At 56.8% G+C, this 21,100-nt stretch overlaps 2 protein-coding genes across 5 annotated transcripts; one reads left to right on the forward strand and one right to left on the reverse strand.

Annotated features, from left to right (window-relative positions):
* Positions 1-68: 68 nt before the first annotated feature.
* DNAJB2 (DnaJ heat shock protein family (Hsp40) member B2) lies at positions 69-5,823 on the reverse strand. Of its 4 annotated transcripts, none has more exons than XM_062626386.1 (10): positions 5,308-5,501; positions 4,387-4,476; positions 3,262-3,371; positions 2,792-2,845; positions 2,523-2,639; positions 2,272-2,361; positions 2,038-2,143; positions 1,861-1,931; positions 1,400-1,615; positions 69-472 (listed from the first exon to the last, which is right to left on the reverse strand). In XM_062626386.1, the coding sequence occupies exons 1-10, from the start codon at positions 5,463-5,465 to the stop codon at positions 462-464; spliced, it is 1,023 nt and encodes a 340-aa protein (XP_062482370.1). In that variant the 5' UTR covers positions 5,466-5,501; the 3' UTR covers positions 69-461. The 4 variants fall into 4 exon arrangements, with proteins under 4 accessions (XP_062482370.1, XP_062482369.1, XP_062482371.1 ...); XM_062626385.1 differs by having other exon boundaries at positions 2,523-2,642; XM_062626387.1 differs by lacking the exons at positions 69-472; positions 5,308-5,501 and adding an exon at positions 5,661-5,823 and having other exon boundaries at positions 479-1,615; positions 2,523-2,642.
* Positions 5,824-15,595: 9,772 nt separating this feature from the next.
* Positions 15,596-19,550, forward strand: LOC134167586 (tubulin alpha-4A chain-like). The gene is made up of 4 exons (XM_062626391.1): positions 15,596-15,776; positions 17,807-18,029; positions 18,161-18,309; positions 18,483-19,550. The coding sequence occupies exons 1-4, from the start codon at positions 15,612-15,614 to the stop codon at positions 19,452-19,454; spliced, it is 1,509 nt and encodes a 502-aa protein (XP_062482375.1). The 5' UTR covers positions 15,596-15,611; the 3' UTR covers positions 19,455-19,550.
* Positions 19,551-21,100: the final 1,550 nt, after the last annotated feature.

Genomic DNA, 21,100 nt, shown 5'->3' on the forward strand with positions numbered 1-21,100 from the left:
CCTCTGCCTGCAAAGGATGCGGGAAGGACCCCAGAGCCCTCAGCCCACAGATACCCCCAGGCAGCAGCTCCTGCAAACAGGTTTATTGAGAGCTGTCAGCAGAAGGGAGCAGGGAGTCGGGGGGGGGGGCTACAGTGAGGAAGTGGGGCAGAGCCCAGCCCCACTGGCTGAGCACAGCCATGCTGCCCCTCGCTGCCTGCCACCAGTACCCCCCCAGCAGCCTAATCTACAGCCCACCACCACCCTCCCCGCCACCTCGCGGTGCCTGGGGCATCTCTCCCCAGCCCCAGGTATTGCTCAGCCATAAGCACTGTGGTGCTCCCCCCCCACCGTGTCCCACGGAGCCAGAGGGTGCTGGGGAAGGGGGTGGCAGGGGGTGGCCGTGCAGGGACAAAGCGGAGTCCTGGCTGGGAGAGCCTCCATGGGCGAGCAGGCGTGCGCGGTCCCTGGGCGCAGCAGCCTCAGAACACACCTGGGGAGACAAGCGGAGGGGGGGACACAACGGCACCTGTGAAACCCTCCTTGGCCGGGGCTGCAGAGGGGCAGGGAGGGAGTGAGGAAGGTCCCAGGAGGAGGAGAAAGAGAGCCAAGGCAGGACTACAACTGGAAACGACGAGGGCGGGAATGCCTGTAAGCATCACTGAGGGTCACTGCTGCTGCTGGAAGCAGGGAGGCATAGTGCCCCCAAGCCAAGGTAGAGGGGTGACAGTGCCCTGCAAGGTGTGCAAAGCATAGGGCAGGGGTGACCAGGCAGGGTCTGCAGTGGGAGGAACAGAGGAGGAGGGAGTACAGGCAGGAGTGACAGCATCCAGAGGAGAGACAGACACAAGGCACAAAGCAGAGCTCACACACACAGATCCCTCCTTGCAAGGAGAGAGAGCTCAACCCAGTACTTTCAGCATGGGCAGGAGCAGGCAGCAGCCAGGGAGGCAGTGCCTGGAGCCCCTGTGTCTGCAGGGCAGGCAGGGAGAGAGGAGCAGCCGGAGCCAGGGCACACCTGCTCACAGGCATCCTGTGCTTCCAGAACCCCACCAGAGCCCCTCTTCCAGCCACCACCCCCAACTGTGGCAGCCCCCCCGCCCCGGGGTGCCACCAGCTGCCTGCCCACCCACCTCAGCGGCAGAAAGGAGGCAGGGCAGGAGAGCCCCCAACCTTGCTGGGGAAGGCAGGAGCCGAGCCCCACACAGCAACACCCCTGTTTTCTCTCTTTGCCCCACGGTAGGGGCACAGCCTCAGCCCCATGCTCAGAGCAGGGGGCAGTGCCACTGCTTCTCTTTGGGGGCAGCAGGTTCATGCCCCTCTGTGGCGGGGCTGCCGGCCCCCGCCACCTCCCGCTCCGGCCCCCCCCGGGTGCCGCGGGCTCTGCGGGAGGAGGATGGGGTGCCGGGGCCGTGCCCACCTGCTCGGTGGTGACCCGCAGCCTCCATCTCCGAGAGGCTGTAGGCCATGGCCAGCTGCAAGTCCTCATCCTCGTCCTCGCTGTCCGTGTAGAGGCAGACGGGCGAGGAGCTCACGGGCTGGCGCGGGGCGGGTGGCGAGGCGGGCTGTGTGCTGGGGAAGGCTTGCTGCTCCCGCCGGCTCAGCTCCAGCCCCAGCGCCATGTCGTCGGGGACACCTATGGGAACAGGGGCAGGGGATGGGGGTCCCATCTGCTCAGAGCTGGCACAGGGCTGCATCAACTCTTGTCCACCCACTCTATGGCAGAGCCCCAAACAGGGCTCAGCAGCGCTCAACCCAAAACCAAGCCTGGATGCAGCACCCCTCAGCCATCCCAAAGGAGAGGGGTCCCCAGAGAGAAAGGGCACTTGGGAAGTGTCACTGACAGATCCCAACAGGTTGGTCTCCAGTGCTGCTTCTCACCATCGATGTGGATCGACTTCAGCTCCCCATCCTCCTCCACTTCCACCCGCTCCCGCCCGTTCTCGATAATCCTGCAGACACACAGACAGACAGTCAAGGGCCAGGCTACCAGAGCATGGCAGCAGCAAGCTGCAGGTTCCAAGGCCCACTGATGAGGAAGGCCGGTAGTGCCCTCACCGCTTGGTGGTGATGCGCTTGCCATTAACGAAGGTGGTGGAGGTGGAGACGGAGCGGAAGCCCAGCCCTCTGTTGCCACCGGAGCTGAAGGACGAGGCAAAGAAATCTGGAACAGGGAGTGACAAGGTCAGTGCCAAGCAGGGAGCACAAGGGAAGCAGGCGATGGACCCTGCTCAGGAGCATGCCATGTTCTGGGACCCCCAAGGTCAGCTAGGGGCTGGCAGCGTCTCCCACCTGAGGATCCTGGGAAGGTGGAAAAGAAGTGACCTCCTCTGTGGTGCCGTGGGCCAGGTCCTCGCAGCTCAGAGAAGGGCAGCATCTCATCTGGAAAGCAGGAACCCCCGCATCAATACTGCCCCCATGGCTTGGCGAGCCAGGAGCAGGGCCATGTGGAGACCCCACTGGGGCCAGCCATGTGCTCTGTGCCCAAGCCCAGTCAGAGGGTTATCCCAGAACCAGCCCTGGCCCCCCTGCCCTGCACACACCAAAGAAGTCAGCAAAGGGGTCTCGCCCGCCAAAGAACTCCCGGAAGACATCGTGAGCACTGCGGAAGGTGAAAGTGAATTCGGGAGCCCCAGCACTGGCCCCAGAGCCTCCTGTTCCTGCTGGGGGGAGAAAGCTCAGAGTTAAGGGGAGTCCTGGGGGGAATCCCCAGAGGGGCAGGAAGCCCCAAGGGGTACAGACCCACACCACATCTTCAGATGGGGCCATACCCAGCGCTGCACTGACGCCATGGCTCTGCTCACAAACTCACCTGCCCCCATGAGTCCATCCTTGCCATAACGGTCATAGATATCACGCTTTTGTTCTGGAAGGTGAAGAAAGGGGGCTGCGGGGGGCTTGCTGCCAGGCACAGGCAGGAGCACCAATGATGCCCCAGCCAAGGGAAGTACAGAACGGCAAAAGGAGGGGAGTGGCATGAGCCCCCGCTGCACCCGCACTGCTCCCAAACCCAGGTTGAGACACTGGGTGAGGAGGCACGAGCCTCAGCCCCACTGGGGAGACCTCATCCTGGAGGCCAGCATGCCACCATCTTCCAAATATTGTTTTGAGGGATATGTAGGGAAGTAACCAAGCCCTACAAGCCAGGCAGTAAAACCAGAGGGACCCACTGCATCTAGGGATGTCTACAGATGCAACCTGTGTGAGCCCAGTAGCAGGACACCCGAGAATGAGAAGCCCCAAGGGTAAGGGGACACACAGGACAGCACCATGGCCTCTTACTGTCCGACAGCACTTCGTACGCCTCGGCAATCTCCTTGAACCTCTGCTCAGCATACTCCTTGTTGTCTGGGTTTTTATCCGGGTGCCATTTCAGCGCAGCCTTCCTGTACCTGCACAGATGGGCAGCAATGGGCACACAGCAGCCCTCCAGCAGCAGGCCTCCCAGCAACCCTGCTGAGTCCACACCACTGACCCTGTGGGCACAGGCACCCAAGCCTGCTTCATCCAGGACCCTACAGTCTCTGGCATCAAACAGCAGCTTTCTGGACTGGTCCTGCCTCCAGAACAAACATTTGTGGCATGACCCTGTGCCTCATGTGGTGCAGCCTGTGCCGGTCTCAGCCTTGCATGGTGCTCACAGGTTTGCTCCGGAGCCTTCCTGGGCTCCACCATGGGCATGAACGCACCGGGGATTGCTGCAGGCTCCCAGCAATAAGCAGCCTTTTCCTCTTGCCTGTAGCTAGCTGGGGTTAACCCAGCTGCCCAACTTTTCTCACCCATTCTTAGGAAGTCACCCCCAGCACAGACCTCTGTCCCCCACCTCTGTCCCCCCAGGCAAGCTACCAGTCTGCACCTATTGTCCTCAGGTGATGCCTCACCCCGTTGAGAGCAGCACGACCTCAGCAGGGTGGCAGAAGGAGCTGCAGAAGGCTCTGGCCAGCCCTAGGGCTCCCCCATAGTGCCTGGGGCACAGCATGCTCCTGCCAGCAGGGCCCATGTCCCTGCCAGGGCACATGCTGCTCCTTACCCTGTGAACTCCAGCCCCCCCAACCCTGACACCAGCAGAGCCCCCACACCCCAGCCCTCTGTCATCCCCTCCAGGAGAGAAGGGACACCTCCAAACACCAGTGGGACCCACCTCTTACCTCCATCCCCAGCCCTGGCCTGAGAGCAGAGACAAAGGGACCAAACCCCACCAAGAGATGCCTTTGTGTGGCAGAAAAGCCCAACCCTGCTCTGGCCTCCGCACAAAGGAAACAAAGGCTGGATTGTCACCTCTGGAGCTGGGCCTTCTCCCCACCGGCCTCAAAGGAGCCGCTGCCTTGCTGGCACCGGGAGGAAGGGAGTACCTGTGGCTCAGGCTGCTGTGCCCGGTGGGCAGGGTCATGCCTGACACCCACTTACGCCTTCTTGATGTCATCGGCGGTAGCACTGCGGCTCACCCCCAGCGCTTCGTAGTAGTCCACCATGACGTGAGGCTGTCCCGCAAGGTCACTGTAGGGGGAAAGGCAATGTCAGGGGGTCTGCAGGCGCAGTCTGACAGCACAAGGCATGAGAGAGCAAGAGCAGGCTCGCCGGCCCTCCCCAGGTACTCCGGCCACCCCACAGGTCCTCCAGGAGTGGCTCAGTACCCATCCTACACACGCCTCCCGAGCACCCTGCCTGCACCTTGAGCACGCACAGCCACAGCCGGGACCCCTGGCTGCTGTCGCAGCGCTGTCCCTCCTGGATCACCCCAACTCGCCCGAGCAAAGAGACGCGGATCCTCGCTGTCAACCCCGCTCCTCTGGCCGCTAAGGTGCTTAGGGACTGGAGCGGATTAAGGGCTCAGCGGAGACCCTCCCCGTGCCGGGCACCCCGGGGCATTTCAACAGGACGACCCGTTCCGGATCGGAGACGGGATTCCGCCGCTCCAGCCCCGCTCCTCATAACCCCGTGGTGCCGCGCCCCCAGCCCTTACTCGCCCCCCGCCCGCGCTGACCGGGGGCATCAGCTGACGGGGAGGGCGGCGCTGCCCCCTGCACTAGTACGGCACCAGTACAGCACCGGGAGCAAGACGGGGCGGTGCCGCCAGAGCCCGCCCCCCTGCCCCGGCTGTAAACACGGCGCTCCCGGCCCGGCGCTGCTGCTGGAAGTTTCCGCTCCCACCTCCCCTCTGCCCCTCCAAGTCCTCCTCCGCCGCCACCAGCGGGCAGCCCTGGGCTGCGGCCAGCGGCTCTGAGACACCGGGAGCGGCAGGACTGGAGGAGGCCGCACCGGGCCGGCCCCGCTCCCCGGTGCAACTCTTGTGCCCCTCTCCCGTTCCCCCAGCAGCTCGCTGCCCACCTGCGTGCCGCAGCCGAGGCCTCCCCGCCCGCCCCAGGCCGCCCGCGGCCGGCGTCGCGCGTCCCCCCCCCCCGCCTTCCCGGACCGCCGCGGGGGTTGGAGGCGGGTTCCGTTGCCCGACGGGCGGCGGCTGCAGCCAACCGCGGCGCCGCCGACATGTGACGTCATGCGCTCGCCTGTCATGAGGGTGAGGTCATAGGCTCGCTCCGGGCGCCCGTCCGCGTCCGGTGCCCGCCCCTCCACCTCCGTTCCTGTCCCGCCGCTCCGCAGCGATCCGCTCCGGCCCTCCCCGCTCCTAGGGCTGTGCCCGGGGCAGCACCGGCCAGGCGGGATGCGATGGGGTGGGCACTGACCTCGCTCGCTGTCCCCGGGAGTGCGGGTAGTGCTGCGAGCACGCCAGGCACGGCCCTCGCCGCGGGGCAGTCCCCGGGCTCCGCTCGCCGCTGGCCTCAGCTGCGCGGCCGATCCCGGCCAGCGGGAGGCGGCAGCAGGAGGGGACAGCGGGAGTGACTCAGCGCTTTGCCCAGGCCGTCCCGTCGGGGCGGGGACGGGACACATGGAGGGGTGCAGCCTGCTGGGCTGGCCGGCGCAGGTCCCTCCCTGCCGGGCTGCCTGGCTTCGCTATGGCCCCGGCAGAGCAGCTGCTGCCAGCCCCGTGCCTTCCCCAGCTCCACGCAGGCAGAGTGAGCCCACCCGAGCACCGCAGTGCCCAAGCGCCCGCAGCACTCGGGATGGCCACGTGCCGGGGGCTTTGATGTGGAGTTTTCCTCTGCGTGGCCTCCCGCAGAAAGGCTGTTCTTGCCAGACCTCGGGGTAGTGGGCAGTCTCACCAGCACCCATGAACGTGTTCTGGCCGCAGAGGTCATATTGTTCCCTTTTGTTATCTGGATGGGAGAAGGAGGGACCCTCGTCTCTGCAGGGCCTTTTGGACCCCTCCCCACCCCTGCATTGCAGCTGGGATATCTCCCTCACCTCCTGTAAATACCTAGCCGGGAAGCTTGGCAAACTTCCCTAGTGCTGCTGTTCCTGGCAGGCTGGGGAGACCTGGGTGTTGAGACAGGCCATTCCTAGCACTCCCCAGGGACCAGTTTCAGGACAGCCGTACCCGCAAAGAGGCCCCCACCAGCCACAATCGGTGGGCCTGGGTGTGCACTGGGATGGGTGAAATGCCACAGGCATCTCCTGTGCCAAGGGGCATCTCCTCTCCAAGAGATGGATGATCTGTCCCCTGCTGTCAGGCAGCACTTGATTTCTTTGAATAACTGCTTGGAGTAGTCCCTGTTGTTCGGGATTTTTTTTTTTTCCTGGATCTCATCGCGATGCTGCCCTTCTGTACCTACTTGCCCAGGAGCAGCGAGAAGGTTCCCTCGGGTGGCTGCCTCTGGCCAGGGCGCTCTGATGTGGCCCATCTGCTCAGCAATGGGTGCAGGGCTGGCCCGAGCAGGGCTGGCATGGGCACTAGATGGAGCCACAAGCTGCTTCGCAGGGACCACATCCTGCTGGCTGGGAAGCTGAGGAGGCGCCACCAGGACCTAACCATGTCTTGACACCTTGCTTTCCTTTCCCTGGCTTTTGCAGCTGATGTGAGGACAAGGAGACCCCGAGGCTGACAGGTCTCAGCCCACTCTGTGCCCATTGGGTGGAGAGGCCTTCATGCTGGGAAAGGAGAGGAACCCATGTCCTGGCTGGGACTCTGGAATCAGGGGAACACATTGCTGCTGCCTTCATGGCACATATGTCCCTCACCCATAGGATCAGGATATGCAGCAAGAAGGACTTAAACCTCCCTAATGTTCTAGGGGAGACTGCACAGAGTTGGGCAGTGGCCCATCGCAGTGCTAGTAGGAGGGAGGATGTGGTACCAACTGCACCTCACCCTAGAGCTGCCACAATAATTCCCCTAACTCAAATCAGCAAAAAACCCAGCACCCTTCCCACTTTTCCTTGCCCTTTCCTCCTAGGTCTGCCTGAACCTACCTGCCGGCCTGGCTTGCAACAGCTTTGAACCCAGCATGGGCACCTTGAGTGTGTGTCAAGAAGACTCTTTACAAATTCTGGGCATCACTGTGCTGTGAACCTGTTTTCAGCTCTCCAGGCTCACAAAAATGCTCATGAAATACTCTCAGGGCTTTCTGAGAAAAAAGCTTTCAGGTGAGCGAAGCAGGACCCCAAGGGACCAATTTTGTTTTCATTCTGGTTACAGGAAGCTAACTGAATTGCATCATGAGCTCGTGCTATCTTATTATGCAAACCACATATTAAGAAAGATATTTTTTTCAGCACCTTGCAACATTTCAGCATTTGATTTCCTCAGGAGAACACAGAACCTTTCACAGTCTCCTCAAAGCTGGCAATTAAGTACTGCACCCCCCAGAAAAGGGGTCAGAGGGAGCAGCAGGTCTGCTAGCCCCTTGAAGGGCTGCTTGAGGATACCCGAGCCCAGGGGGCTGGTGACTGCAGAGGACATCAGCTGAGCAGGGCACCCAATTTCAAAGTCCACATTCATTCTTTTACTCCCAGTCCTGCTGTCTCATCTGAACAGCTCTGCCCTGCTCTGACTTCCCTGCACAGCCCATTTCTCCACACCTTCATGTGTGTCTCGATGGCCATGCTCTCAGCCACCTGCCCATCTCTTTCCTAATCCACACTGTCCTCATCCTAGCTGGCTTTTCTAGAATTTCACCTTTTAGGAGCTGGGGAGTTTCCAGGGAGGCAAAGTCATCCCTCTGGTTTTAGTCAGTGCAGCAGGACAGAGAAGTGAGAAACTGCCAAGTCAGGGTGACTTTCATTCAGGCAAGGCAATGGCTTTGGGCCTCATTTAGTGATGTGACAGACATGGGCTGTGCATCCCAGCACCGCCCCATGGGAGTGCTCGCCTGCACTGTCAGTGGGGCTGCTGCCCCAGCCAAAACCCAGGCAAAACAGAGGTGCTTGCAGGTTTTAAATCAACAGAGTCAGAGGCTGGCAGAGGTGAGAGAAACCCGTAACTAAACAGGTGATTCACAATGAGCACGCACACTGGCCCAGGCAGCAGCGAGGGGGTTCATTGGGTCAGATGCATTTACACCAGGAAAAAACAAGCAAGAGCACAAAAGAATAGTGGTAAGAAGAGCCTTCTGCCATTTTCCATAACTGTCATGCCTAAATACTGGTACCACACTGTGGATGCAATGGAGAAGGCTCTAACTTAGATGTCATCTGTAACAAACCAGTGTGTAAAACATCACCTGCTAAAACTGACACTTTCCCTTCATCTAATCCACACTGAGAGTATTAATGCACCCAACTGAGGGTCTTCTTGAGCTGCTGATAGTAATTTTTACCAGAGCTAGAAAAACTGGGGTAATTCCAAGGGAGTGAAGGACAGAAATCACTCCAGTCATTAAGAAAATGAACCAGTTGACCCAGAAAACTCTAGATTACTGATAATACCAAAGAAAAAAGAACAAAACAGAATTAATTTTGATTCTGTCAGCAGAAAATTAAAGAGTGAAAAATGCATTTAGTACTGATCATGCTTTCTCAGAGAAGGCAGGTATTGCTATGCAAACTTGTCACCTTTCAGCACGATTATGTGACTGATTCAGATGTACACCACTGGCATGACACCCTTACTTGGAAGCTGTCAGGAGATAATGATAGCAGCGTTAGCATGAATTGTGATGTTGCCATAGACAGGGATGGAATAATTTGTTTTCCATGTTCAAGGAAGAAGGAGGCTCATAGCTGTTGCCAAAGGTCTTTCCAAGTCTACTTTTTGTGTTGTCCCACTTTCACTTTTATGCAGCAAAATTTGCTTTAATAGAGTGAAATGCAAGGTAATTAGTTAGGGAATTTGGAGGAAGGGTCTGTCTTGTCACTTACTGCTCTGCACATCCACTTGCCACCCTCAAGAAACCTGGGATTCCTTTCAAAACCACTGATTAAATCAACTGAAACCTGCAGGTGGTGCCTGGCAGGGATCCCTGCAGAAGCCTAGCAGCCACTTGCTGATGACCCACCATTGCCAGGCAGCACTTGGGTACCCCAGGCTGCCTCGCCAAGCACTGCATCAGCACTGCTGCTCACTCAGCAGGACACACTCAGCAGCAGACCTGTCATCTCAAGAATTGAAACCAGCCTTTGGTGAGGTGCGTTTTCCATGGTTAACTGACACCTGGTAAGGAGGCTAAGGGTTCCCCAACACATGCAGGAGCCCTTGGTACCCAGCTTTTGCCAGGCTGTGCTTTCTCCTGGCTGGGAGATCATAGAATCATAGACCGGTTTGGGTTGGAAACAACCTTAGGATCCTCAAGTTCCAACCTCCTGCCATGGGCAGGGACACCTCACACTGGACAAGGTTGCTCAAGGCTCTGTCCAACTTGGCCTTGAACACTGCCAGGGATGGAGCATTGACAGTTTCCTTGGGCAGCCTGTTCCAATGCCTCACCACCCTTACAGTAAAGAACTTCCTTATATCTAACCTAATCTCCCCTGTTCAAGTTTGAACCCATTGCCCCTTGTTCTACCAGGGCTGATGAAGAGTCCCCCTCTAGCATCCTTGTAGACCCCCTTCAGATACTAGAAGGCTGCTATGAGTTCTCCATGAAGCTTCTCGTCTGAAGGCTGAACAGCCCTAATTTTCTCAGCCTGTAAAGCCATCCTGGCTGTGTCCAATCCAAGGCTATTAAATGGCAGTGTGACAGCCATGCTGTCCCAATGAACAGCACGGCAGTCCCAACGTGCACAGGGCACCTGGGGATGTCTTATCCTAGTGAGGATGGCCACATTATACGTGGGAGCTCAGCAAAGCAGTGCTCCTGGGTTCTTACAGCAGGGAAATCCTGCTAGGTAGCTGTTGTTTTACATGCACAGCCCCTCATCATCTGACTTAGCTCTTCTAGGAAGCTCTCAGATATGTTTGAGCCGTCATCAGGGTGGCCATTGAACCCAAGCTTTCAGCCCAGTGACCTGAGGCCACCGGCTCTCAGTGCCCGGGGCTCTGGGAGGAGCAGGGAGGACAGCCTGGTTTCACATACCACACTCTCGGCTCACAAACAGCTCTGGGCAGGAACACCTAAGGAGCCATTGCCCTGGTGGGTTATTAATTGCATCTTTCATTTTGTTAACCACTTCCCTCCGACATCCACCAGCACTTGCCAGCCCCCAGCATCTCCTTTCCACTCTTAACCACTACACAATTCCCAAGGTTTCAGACTAGTTTCTCCAGACCCAGCTATGCTCTCAGCACACCCTCAGGCTGGCAAGCTGTTTGCATTGTATACAACACACTTCCACGTGCAAGAAACCTGCCTTGCTCACATCTGTCCAGCTATCAGAGGCTGAACTGCTTCCCAAAGACCAGGGCAGAGCCATTTGCAAGATGCTCCTACACCAGGAACTGTTTGCATTTGCAGGGGATGTTGGTAGTGATTTATCTATCTTGAAGGAGCGTGTGCATCTGCAGAGATGCCAGTGAGAATCTGCTACATCCCCTCAAGTACCAGGAGGCTGGGGGCTCAGCCACGGTCCCACAAATGGGGTGAGCACTCTGGGAACAGGGGAAGTGATCACCATGTCTTGCACCACTGCTGCCAGCAAACACAAACACGCTCTGCAGCATTGCGACAGAGCTGACCACAGCTTGGTTGCAGTTCCTGAGACCTTGTGAGACAGGAAGGCCTAAAGGGCTGGGGAAGGAGACACCACCATGCCTATGGTCCTGCCGGGGGCATGCAGAGCCCCTCCAGCGTGACCAGGTAACCTGTGCCCCTCCAGGAGCTCCTGCCATCATCCAGCCATACAGAATTCACTGCACTTCTGCTTCCATCTAGTCCTACACTGCTTGTGCCACCACCAGCTCAGAGAGCTGCTGGAGAAGAGGAAAAGCAGCACTGGCCCCTCCACATAGCCCACTATGGGCATCCCCTGCACGCAGAGATTGCTTCAGCAGGCTCAGCCCATCCATCACCTGCCTGGAGGCAGCTTGTTCACACCAGGCATGCTCAGAGCCCTGACATGAATTCACTGCAATTAGGCAGCTGCTGTTTTATTTTGCTCTTGTGGGTGTGTTGCTGCCTTTCCCAGGACGTGAAGAAAGGCGGGTGACACCGGCAGCTGGGGAGGCTGCTCACACAGTGCTGCTGTGCCTGGAAAAGAGCTTGTCCCAGCTCGTCCACAGGGCCCTTCTAGCCTTGCAGGTTGGGGCTCGGCATGCGTGCGAGGTGCTGTGTCCCTGGGAGTGCCTCCCTACTCTTGCCACTGCCCGGGTGATTCAGGGCTTAGGACTGTAGTGAGATCTGGAATTAGCTTTATTGTTCCCATAACGTGGCACATGCTCCAGGCAATGCAGCAGGCGTTGTACAATTGACTTTGTTCTATCTGAACCAGGAATTACGCTGCTGTTGCTCAGTTCCAGCAGAAAGAACGTGTCAGATCACTACTGTGATCTGCATCCCATCAGGTCTTCAGGAGTAAGTGCCACATTTGGGTTATTGAAGATGTCCACTGATGAAGATCTCTTGACCCCTTGAGACAATCATGCTTCACTACTATTACTGCTAGCAAGCATTAAACTTGCATTTTCTTGCCCTGAGCATCCAAAGATGCACCCTACCTGCATGTGCCTTAAATATATTTTAATGCCTTTATGAGTCTCTGCTTGGTCTTCTAGATAGTTCCCATTCTGTCATTGCAGCCCATGGCCTCTAGCCTCCCAGTCACCCTTGTTTCTCATCTTCAGATGATCTCCATCTACTCCAGATTACAAAGGATGAGGTGCTCAAAGGGCCCTTTCTGACCTTAACAAGGCATGCATGTCTAAAGGAATGTCAAAAGGAACATTTTCTGTCCATCTCCAAGCTGTGGTATAACATTTCAGGGTGGCAAAGTATGTTGCAAATACTGTCATGGTAGAACTGCATCAGTAGTCAGACATGCGATACTGGGCTGTCATCGGGAGCAAGCTGTGCTTTAGGGACCCTGCACACCAGCTCACTGGGATACTGCTGGAGCAGTTAGCACCACGAGGGACTTGTTTGAACACACAACATCTGCAAGATGTAGTCAAGCCTCATGCTTTCAACAAACTCTAATTAGTTTCACCAGCCAATGTTGTTTCCCCCATGTTAATGCAGAGCTGCCTTTCTGCTTTGGGAAGGTTGTCATCATGACTCACCTTGCAGCAGAGCATCACTGGATCTCTAGGCCCAGCTGCTGGGCTTGCTACCACAGTCCTTGGCCAGGCAGGAGGCAGTGTATGTCTGGGAGCTGTCGATCTGAAGGAACTCCCTCCTGCCTGCTTACTCCTGGGCCCAGGGTGCTGCTGGATCATCCAGTGCAGCCACTGCTGGAGAGCAAGCTGCACAGAGCACTGATGCACTGGAGGCATATCCTGGCTCCTCCACCTCCACCCTGAACCATGTTGCTAAGAGGATTATAGGCAGAACAACTACAAGGATGGAGTGAGGGATGAGCAGGGCAGGCACAGATACAACCTCTTTAGGAAGCTTTTGGCTGAGGTTAAAGACGCTGACAGGAGCCCTCTTTCTGAAGTACTCCTCATTACCTGATGCTTGCCTTGTGTCCCAACAAGCTGGGTTTAAAGTGGAGGGCACTGGGCTTCCTCCTCAATCTCACAGCACTGCTGTGATCTGTTCTACCTTCCCAAGAGAACCATGTCCACAGCTGCCCTGTGACACTGTTTGCTCTGCCTGGAACAGCCTGGATGGAGTTGAGGTCTGACAAGTGGGAACAATATTTTGGGCTTTGCAGCATGAGGAGAGCAGGGAACTGGGGTGTGGGTGGGATGTTCTAGGCTGGACTCTAAAAGGGTCATCTCCACCCCAGTATCAGCTCCATGTGCTTTTAAATGTGACAGACTTTGACAGTCTTCTGGAAAGCAGCTATTTGAGAGGCTTTGTTTGGGAAACAGCAAGTACCTGTCCAAGGGCTGGCTCATCTCCTGCAGCAAGCAGGGGTTTCCCCTGCAGGTTGCCCCTTCAATATGTTTTTCCTAGTCTTCTATCAAGAGACAGTTGAATTCTGACTCATGAGCCTAAAATTTGCCTTGCTTGGGTTTTGTACCTCTCTGGGTGCTGGTGCAGGGTCTAGCTTTCTTCTGAGCAACAGTGAAAATGTTTCCTGAGTGATTCTTGCAACCTTCTGATTTCTGATGTCATCTGAAAACATTTGCAGGGGCTTCTTAGACATGTAGTTAACATCTTTGTGAGAGGGGTTGCCTCAGGATGGATCTGCTTCCAGCCAGGGTGAGTTTGGCACCCATGTGTGCTTGCAGGCTGCTGCTACCAGCATCTGGCAGGCTGCTGAGCCGTTAGGCACTGACAAGATGCAGCCGCTTGGTGCTCCCTGGATTTAGCCAGCTGTTCTTAAGCATTTCAAAAAAGCTTAGACATCTGTTTGGTCTTTTTAGAGCAGAGGTACATGGAGATGCGTAGCTCTGAATGACTCACGGCTCTCTTGTCAGTCATTGCTGCCTTGCTCATTCAACATAATAGCATCTGAGTGGTTATTTTCACTGTGAGCAGGCATTTGCAGCGATGACGAATCACGGACATTCCACCCTCAGCTCTCTACCAGAATGGTACATAAACAGATCCAGATCTCTTGGAGAACTATCACATCATTTCACACGCCGAGGTGCCACCAGATTGTCATACAAAGCTTTCGAAGCTGGGTGAACCACGCAAGCCTTGCACAGCCACCTGAAATGCTGCTCGCTGCCTAGCTCCAGCCCTTGTGCTTCCAACCATTGCTGCAAAGCATTCATGCTATAAATGCCCCAGAACTAATTGGCACCATGGAAGTAAGAAGGGTGCTAGGAGACACCCATCAGAAGTGACACCTTGGCATCCAGTATGATTTCAGCAAGCACCCTGACAAAGCTTTTCACAGCAAAAGAGGATCCCATTGCTCCTTTTCACACCAATTAATTTCTGGGACTAATATTTTGATGCCTCAGTGCTACGAATTACTCTGTCACTCTCATGGACTGTCTGCATCAGCATGGTCTGTCTTATCTAGTGATCTCTGAGGTCACTCAAAGGACATTTATGTCACAGGGAGGAGTTCAGGCATTTCCAGGTTTATCTGGTGGCCACAGCATCCTGTTCAGGTTCAGCAACACCCACCACCTGGGGCATCTCTGTGAAAAAATAAAAGCGTCTTTTTCAACCAGTTTGATTAAAGCCACTCTGATCTTTTAGCTCAGCCATTTCTGCAGCTCTCAGAAATGCATTGCTTAGACACCAGCACAGGCTTCACAGCAGTGCCACTGCTTTCAGTCATTTACACGAGTTCATCAGTGAAGGTGACACTTTCCGGGTGACTCAAGAACAAAAAGAAGGCCATTGTGGTTGGATAATTTGGGTCCAGCTTTCAAGTTTCAGAGCAAGCTGAGAGATGACAGCACCTTTCAGTGAAAACTCATTAAGTTGGAGGGCTCGCGCAGAGGCAGGGCAAGTTCTGCACCGTAGGGGATGCTGCAAGCATTTGGGAGGGGGAGGAGGAAGAAGGAGGAAAGGATGGACATGTTCTTCAATGTAGCAAAGGCAGACATCAGTGAAATCATCACAGAAAGACTCCAGTAAGCCCCCTTTGAGGTGTTCCAAGCTTTCCTCATCCCCTCACTGGTCATTTCATAAAGCTTTGTGAAATCAGATTGAAACCAGGGAGGTAAAGCAGAGCCAGGTTGGAGAAGGAGGAGCCCATCGCAGCAGAGCTTTCAGACGCAGCCTTGAGGCACAAGTGTCCTTGAGGGGCTTGTGGCAAAGGGCAGGACAGAGTTTTCCTGCTTTTTCCTCACTGACCTCCATAGAGGCCAGGAAAGCTTGTGCTTGTCTCTGAAGGGTTTCCTCTGCCCATGTTTTCTTCTGAAATGCTCCTGTGTGTTTCACATGGTGGGGGTTGGGCAGAGACCCAGCTCTGTGCTCACCCAGGGGTCACCTCAGCACCTACACCCACCAGAAGGGAAGACCTGAGCCAGGTCCTTTGCTGAATTTCCCTCCTCAGCTCACAAAGTCTCTCTCGGTTGATGCCTGGATGGTGCCTTGCAGCAGGACACCCAGCAAGAAAGTGCCATCTCTGCCCCTCAGCAGAAGCCTCTCTGCCAAGACCCACAAACGTATCAAGACCAACCCTTATGCCCCCATCCCCTTCACTCAGGGGGACCCTCGGCTGTCCCGTGGCCAGGGAGCAGGGGGGAAATCGGGGAATGCTGCTCCTTCGTGATCCCCCAGTGTCCCCACAGAGCCGGTGGCCGCGCAGCACAGCTCATCTATGCAAATGTATGCACAAATGCGCAATGTATGCAAAACTGTGCAACCGCACGGAACCTTCTCGGGCGGAGCTGCCCGCCCCGCAAGCGCCGGTGCCGCCCCCGGTATAAGGCGGCAGTGGCGCGGCCGCCCCGGCCGGTGAGGAACTGCGGCAGCCCGGGGACAGGCAGGTCGTGCGGAGGCATCGGCATCATGGTGAGTGCCGGCCCCGGGCTGCTCTATCCCTACGGTCTCGCGGGTGCCCCTGGAGCAGGCTACGACCCCCAGAGCGTCCGGGGGGCAGCTCTGCGGGGAGCCCAGAGGTGCGCGCAACCCGCTGTGCTTGCCCTGCCTCTGCCTCGCTTCAGCCTCTGCCTCACTGCTCCCTCCCAGGCACTCAGCAGCTTCCCTCCTGTGAGCACCCCCCTGTACCCCTCTGACACGTCTGAGGCAAGGAGGCCACCAGCCAAACCCTGCCATCTGACCCTCTCATCTCTCTTCCCTCTGTGTCTTTTAATGATGACGGTTCCTGCCCATCTCCCTTGGTAACATCTCTGCCTGGGGGGTGCACCCAGGCTGCCAGCCCCCACACTGCAGACCCACAGAGGAGCCCCAGGAGCAAGCTGTGGCTTCACCTGCTGCCTTGCAGATGGCACCAGCCATCAGAGGGTGAGCCTCTGAGCTGCCCTGCTGCCATGGTGGTCCTGCTAGGAATCTGTCCCCTGAACTCTAGAGAGCATCCCAGCTCCGGGATGCCCAAGCACTTCGCCTGCTGCCCCGCAGGACCGTGCTCCCTGCCCTCCCTGAGCCATGCTGTGAGGAAGGCAGAGACTGCCGGCTGGTGACCAGCTCTGCTGGGTCCCCGGTGGTGCTGGGAGTGCTGGGCTCTGTGCAGCCTACTGTCAGCCCTGAGTCCCACAACGCCAGTCTTGGCTGCTGCATGTTGGTGGATGAAGCGCGGTGACCAACGTAACCCCCTTCACCCCCCACCTCTGATTCACTTCTTCCCTTGGCCAGGGAGGGGTCCTTTCTTGTCTTTCCTGTGGTCACCCAGAAATGCTTGTGCACTTCTGCCGAGGATTTTGGAGCTTCCTCAGGACTTAGTGTTGGCCCCTGTGTTACAAAACCTTTATGCACCTGCAGGTGGGAGGGAGGAGGGTAAGCACGGTGTCATTTCTCACCTCAGCTTTGGAGAAGGTGGGGAGATGGATTTATGCCTCGCACCGTGGGTATCAAGGGCTTATTTTTCTGTCATCCCTCACCATCACTGCTGCCTTTGAAATGCAGCACCAAAAGCACTCTCAGTGCAGAGTGCCAGGACCTGCTGTAACTTGTGCAACTTCCACAGACAGCAGTCACTGCCGTGCTCCAGAGCGCAAAATAGCTGGTGTGGCGACCTGCCAGCTGACTCACAGCGGGGCACCCATGGCTCTGGAGATCCGGTTTGGTTTGGATGCTCCTCTGCCTTGATTGTGCCCGATGACGCATCCAAGTCCTTGGCAACAGCAGGGCTGAGGCACTGGATATTTTGGTTCTTGTCGAAAGGACTGCAGGTGCTGCAGTGCCTCACCTGGAGGGAGCGAGGCTGCAGAGCCCACCTCAGCCTGACTTCTTCTGAGGGACCTGAGGCTACCCTTGAAGCCCTGGGCACGGGGGGCCCTCCCACCTTAGCTCTTCGGTTCAGATAGGAAGTGCAGTTAACGCTGCCTCCTCCTCCAGAACTAATTTAGGGAAGCTGAGCCTCAGAGCATGGCAACCATTCACTGCTGCAAATCCCCCTCCTTGCCAGGCACCCATCCTCAGTGCTGTCACCTCCTCAGCTCCCAGAGCCCAAGTGATGCTCTGTCATGTCAACCTGCAGCCCTAATGTTAGATAGCAATGGGGGCTATACCAGCTGCTGCAGGGCTCCAGCCCCTAAGTGTTGTGGGTGTTCAGGCAATGCAGAAGATCCTCACTGGGTGCTTTCCAAGGCTGTGGGTGGAGCAGTCCAGAGAATGTGCTAGCCTGGTGTAGTGGGCTCCAGCAGATAAGTCTACATCTCCCTGGGTGCCTGAGGTGGGCAGTGCAGTGATGGGAGGCAAAACACCAGGTATGGGAGAGGGCAGCAAGCTGGGATGGACTCAAGGCACTGAAGCTGCAGGGCAATGTGGCTTGCACAAGCTGCCAGGAGCCTGGGCTGTGCACCACCTGCAGTGATTGGGCATGTGGTCCCAGCCTGGATCTGACCCTTCTTCCCCCTCCACAGCGCGAGTGCATTTCCGTCCATGTCGGCCAAGCCGGCGTCCAGATGGGCAACACGTGCTGGGAGCTGTACTGCCTGGAGCACGGCATCCAGCCGGACGGGCAGATGCCCAGCGACAAAACCATTGGTGGAGGGGATGACTCCTTCACCACCTTCTTCTGTGAGACCGGGGCTGGGAAGCACGTCCCACGGGCCATCTTCGTGGACCTGGAGCCCACTGTGATCGGTGAGTTCACCAAAGTTGGACAGTGACTGTGGTCACTCTCTGGGAGCAGCCCACTGCAGGACACTCCCAGGGTGGCTCCTACCACATTTCCCCCATTAGAAAATCTCTGACATTGTACCAAACTCTTCTAGATGAAATTCGGGGAGGAGTCTACCGTCAGCTCTTCCACCCTGAACAGATGATCACCGGCAAGGAGGATGCTGCCAACAACTATGCCCGTGGGCACTACACCATTGGCAAAGAGATCATTGACCAAGTGCTGGACAGGATCCGAAAGCTGGTAGGTGACCATGGAGGAGGTATATGTCCCCAGGGCTGGACTACAGCATCCTGCTGGGGTGGAAGCATGGGGCAAATCCTGCTGTGCCCTGGGAGAGTATTGTGGCTACCAAAGCAAAAGTTTGTGACTTCTTAGGCAAAGTCAGTGCTTAGAGGACTTGTCTCTCTCTGCAGGCTGACCAGTGTACAGGCCTCCAGGGATTCCTCGTTTTTCGTAGTTTTGGAGGCGGCACTGGCTCTGGATTCACCTCCCTGTTGATGGAGCGACTCTCCGTTGACTATGGGAAGAAGTCCAAGCTGGAGTTCTCCATTTACCCAGCACCACAGGTCTCCACTGCTGTGGTAGAGCCCTACAACTCCATCCTCACCACACACAGCACATTGGAGCATTCAGACTGTGCTTTCATGGTGGACAATGAGGCCATCTATGACATCTGCCGCAGGAACCTGGACATCGAGCGCCCGACCTACACCAACTTGAACAGACTCATTAGCCAAGTTGTATCATCCATCACAGCATCACTGCGGTTTGATGGGGCCCTGAATGTTGATCTGACCGAGTTCCAGACCAACCTGGTGCCCTACCCTCGCATCCACTTCCCACTGGCCACCTATGCTCCTGTAGTTTCTGCTGAGAGAGCTTATCATGAGCAGCTCTCAGTGGCCGAGATCACCAACTCCTGCTTTGAGCCATCCAACCAGATGGTGAAGTGCGACCCTCGTCATGGCAAGTACATGGCCTGCTGCCTGCTGTACCGTGGTGACGTGGTGCCCAAGGACGTCAACGCCGCCATCGCCACCATCAAGACCAAGCGCAGCATCCAGTTTGTGGACTGGTGCCCCACGGGCTTCAAGGTAGGCATCAACTACCAGCCTCCCACCGTGGTGCCAGGAGGGGACCTGGCCAAGGTGCAGCGCGCCGTCTGCATGCTGAGCAACACCACGGCCATCGCCGAGGCCTGGGCTCGCCTGGACCACAAGTTCGACCTGATGTACGCCAAGCGAGCCTTCGTGCACTGGTACGTGGGGGAGGGCATGGAGGAAGGGGAGTTCTCCGAGGCCCGGGAAGACATGGCTGCTCTGGAGAAGGATTATGAGGAGGTGGGCCTGGACTCCTACGAGGATGAAGAGGAGGCTGAGGAGTAGAGAAGCCCCCACCAACAAGGACCGTGCTCCTTCCCTGTGTTACCTGCAGAGACCCTTTGCAATAAACCATCTCAGAGCCCCCATGTCTCCCACTAACCCCCCAGCTGTCTCGGTTTCTTGCCAGGTCAGGTGTGTGGTGAGTGCTTCAGCTCTGCTGCTGGTGCTGCTATGCTTCCTCCCAGCACTCTGCTCAGCTACAGCTTACTCCCTACATAGGTAAGAGCCTTGTACCAGTGGGATATGGCCAGGATACATGGCATTCTCTATAGCAGTGCCCAAAGATGAACATCTGGATCTGGAGGACTGCTGATAATGTGATGACAGAATCACTTAGATCAGGCATGGGGTCTGTTTGGAGTACCTCTGCCTGCTCTCAGCCTGGCTCTGCCAGTGCTCTGCCATCCAAATGGGGCATGTGGCCCCACTCTGCCTGCCCAGGTCATAAAATCATAGAATGGTTTGGGTTGGAAGGTACTTTAAAGAACATCTAATTCCAACCCCCTCACCCATCTTCTACATTGTCCCCATGCTGAGCTCTCTCCCTGCCCTCCCTGGCAGTGAGAAGCCCATACAGCAGCTCTTGGCTCCAGCTGTAAACTGGAGATTTCTGTTAGCCATTATCCTGCATTCTGGGTCCAGAGATTAATTTTCCCTGCTTACCACTAATGCTCCAGCTATATTGACCCCTGGGGGCTGTCCTCCCCTGCACTCCTCCTCCCAGCATGCAGCTGTGTTAGCTGGAGGGGGAAGCAGAGCCAGCCCAGGGCTGCTGGAGCACAGCCAGACACTTGTCCCACTGAGCAGGGCTGCTGGCACTGTTTCCCTTGCCCATGACCAAAGTGCTGGGCTCAGATGGCGTGATGCCTGCTGCTGCACCAGGGCAGAAGTTGCTGCCCCTCATGCTGGGCACTGCTCTGATCTGCTCCTCACTGACACTGAAGTGTAAGACAAGGAAGGATCCTACTTCTCTAGGAGTAATCCCATTGCAGACATCTCCCTATGTCTTCATAAAGGCCTGGCTCTGTCACTGCAAGCATGTAGGAATTGGAACTGTGTCCTATTACCTTTTTTCTAGAGGTTATCCTGCACCTCTGCGCTGCACCTTGCTGCAGAGAGACACAGCAGTGTCTCCTGGCATGCTTCTGAGCAGCAGAGCCCCATCCCCATGGGCAGCAAGGACAGAGCCCTCTGTCCCTGTGCACACAGTGTGCAGTGCTGGGGCTCTGGGCTCTTCTTTTCTCTGACCCAGCAGCCAGGCTGGTGGTCCATACATCCTCCGCAGCGGGATCAGCCTTGGCTGGGGAGGCTGTGCTAGCTGAGGCTGAAACAGAGCTGCTTCTCTGAGTGTACTCACAAACCATTAACAGCAGACGGGCTGCAATGACCCTTTTTTTTGCAGCAGACATAGCTCCCCAGCCCAGATTTGCCGTGCTGATCTGCAGCCTTAGATGTGTGGCACTACCTGCCTGTCCCCACCGGGAGAGAAGGGCAGCCCCTGGCTAGAGGTTCCTGAAGGTGAAGGGAGGCTGCGGGGCACCCTGAGCTCCAGAGCCTGACACGTATCTCTGACATGTTTCTCCTCCTTTCTCCTATTCTAGAGGCTCAGGTGATCTCGGGGTGTACCTAAATTCCAGGGGGGGCTGCAT

The sequence above is a fragment of the Pezoporus occidentalis genome, unplaced genomic scaffold, assembly GCF_034315485.1.
Source record: "Pezoporus occidentalis ecotype Australia unplaced genomic scaffold, CSIRO_AGI_Poc_V1 ctg291, whole genome shotgun sequence".
Taxonomy (NCBI): Eukaryota; Metazoa; Chordata; class Aves; order Psittaciformes; family Psittacidae; genus Pezoporus; species Pezoporus occidentalis.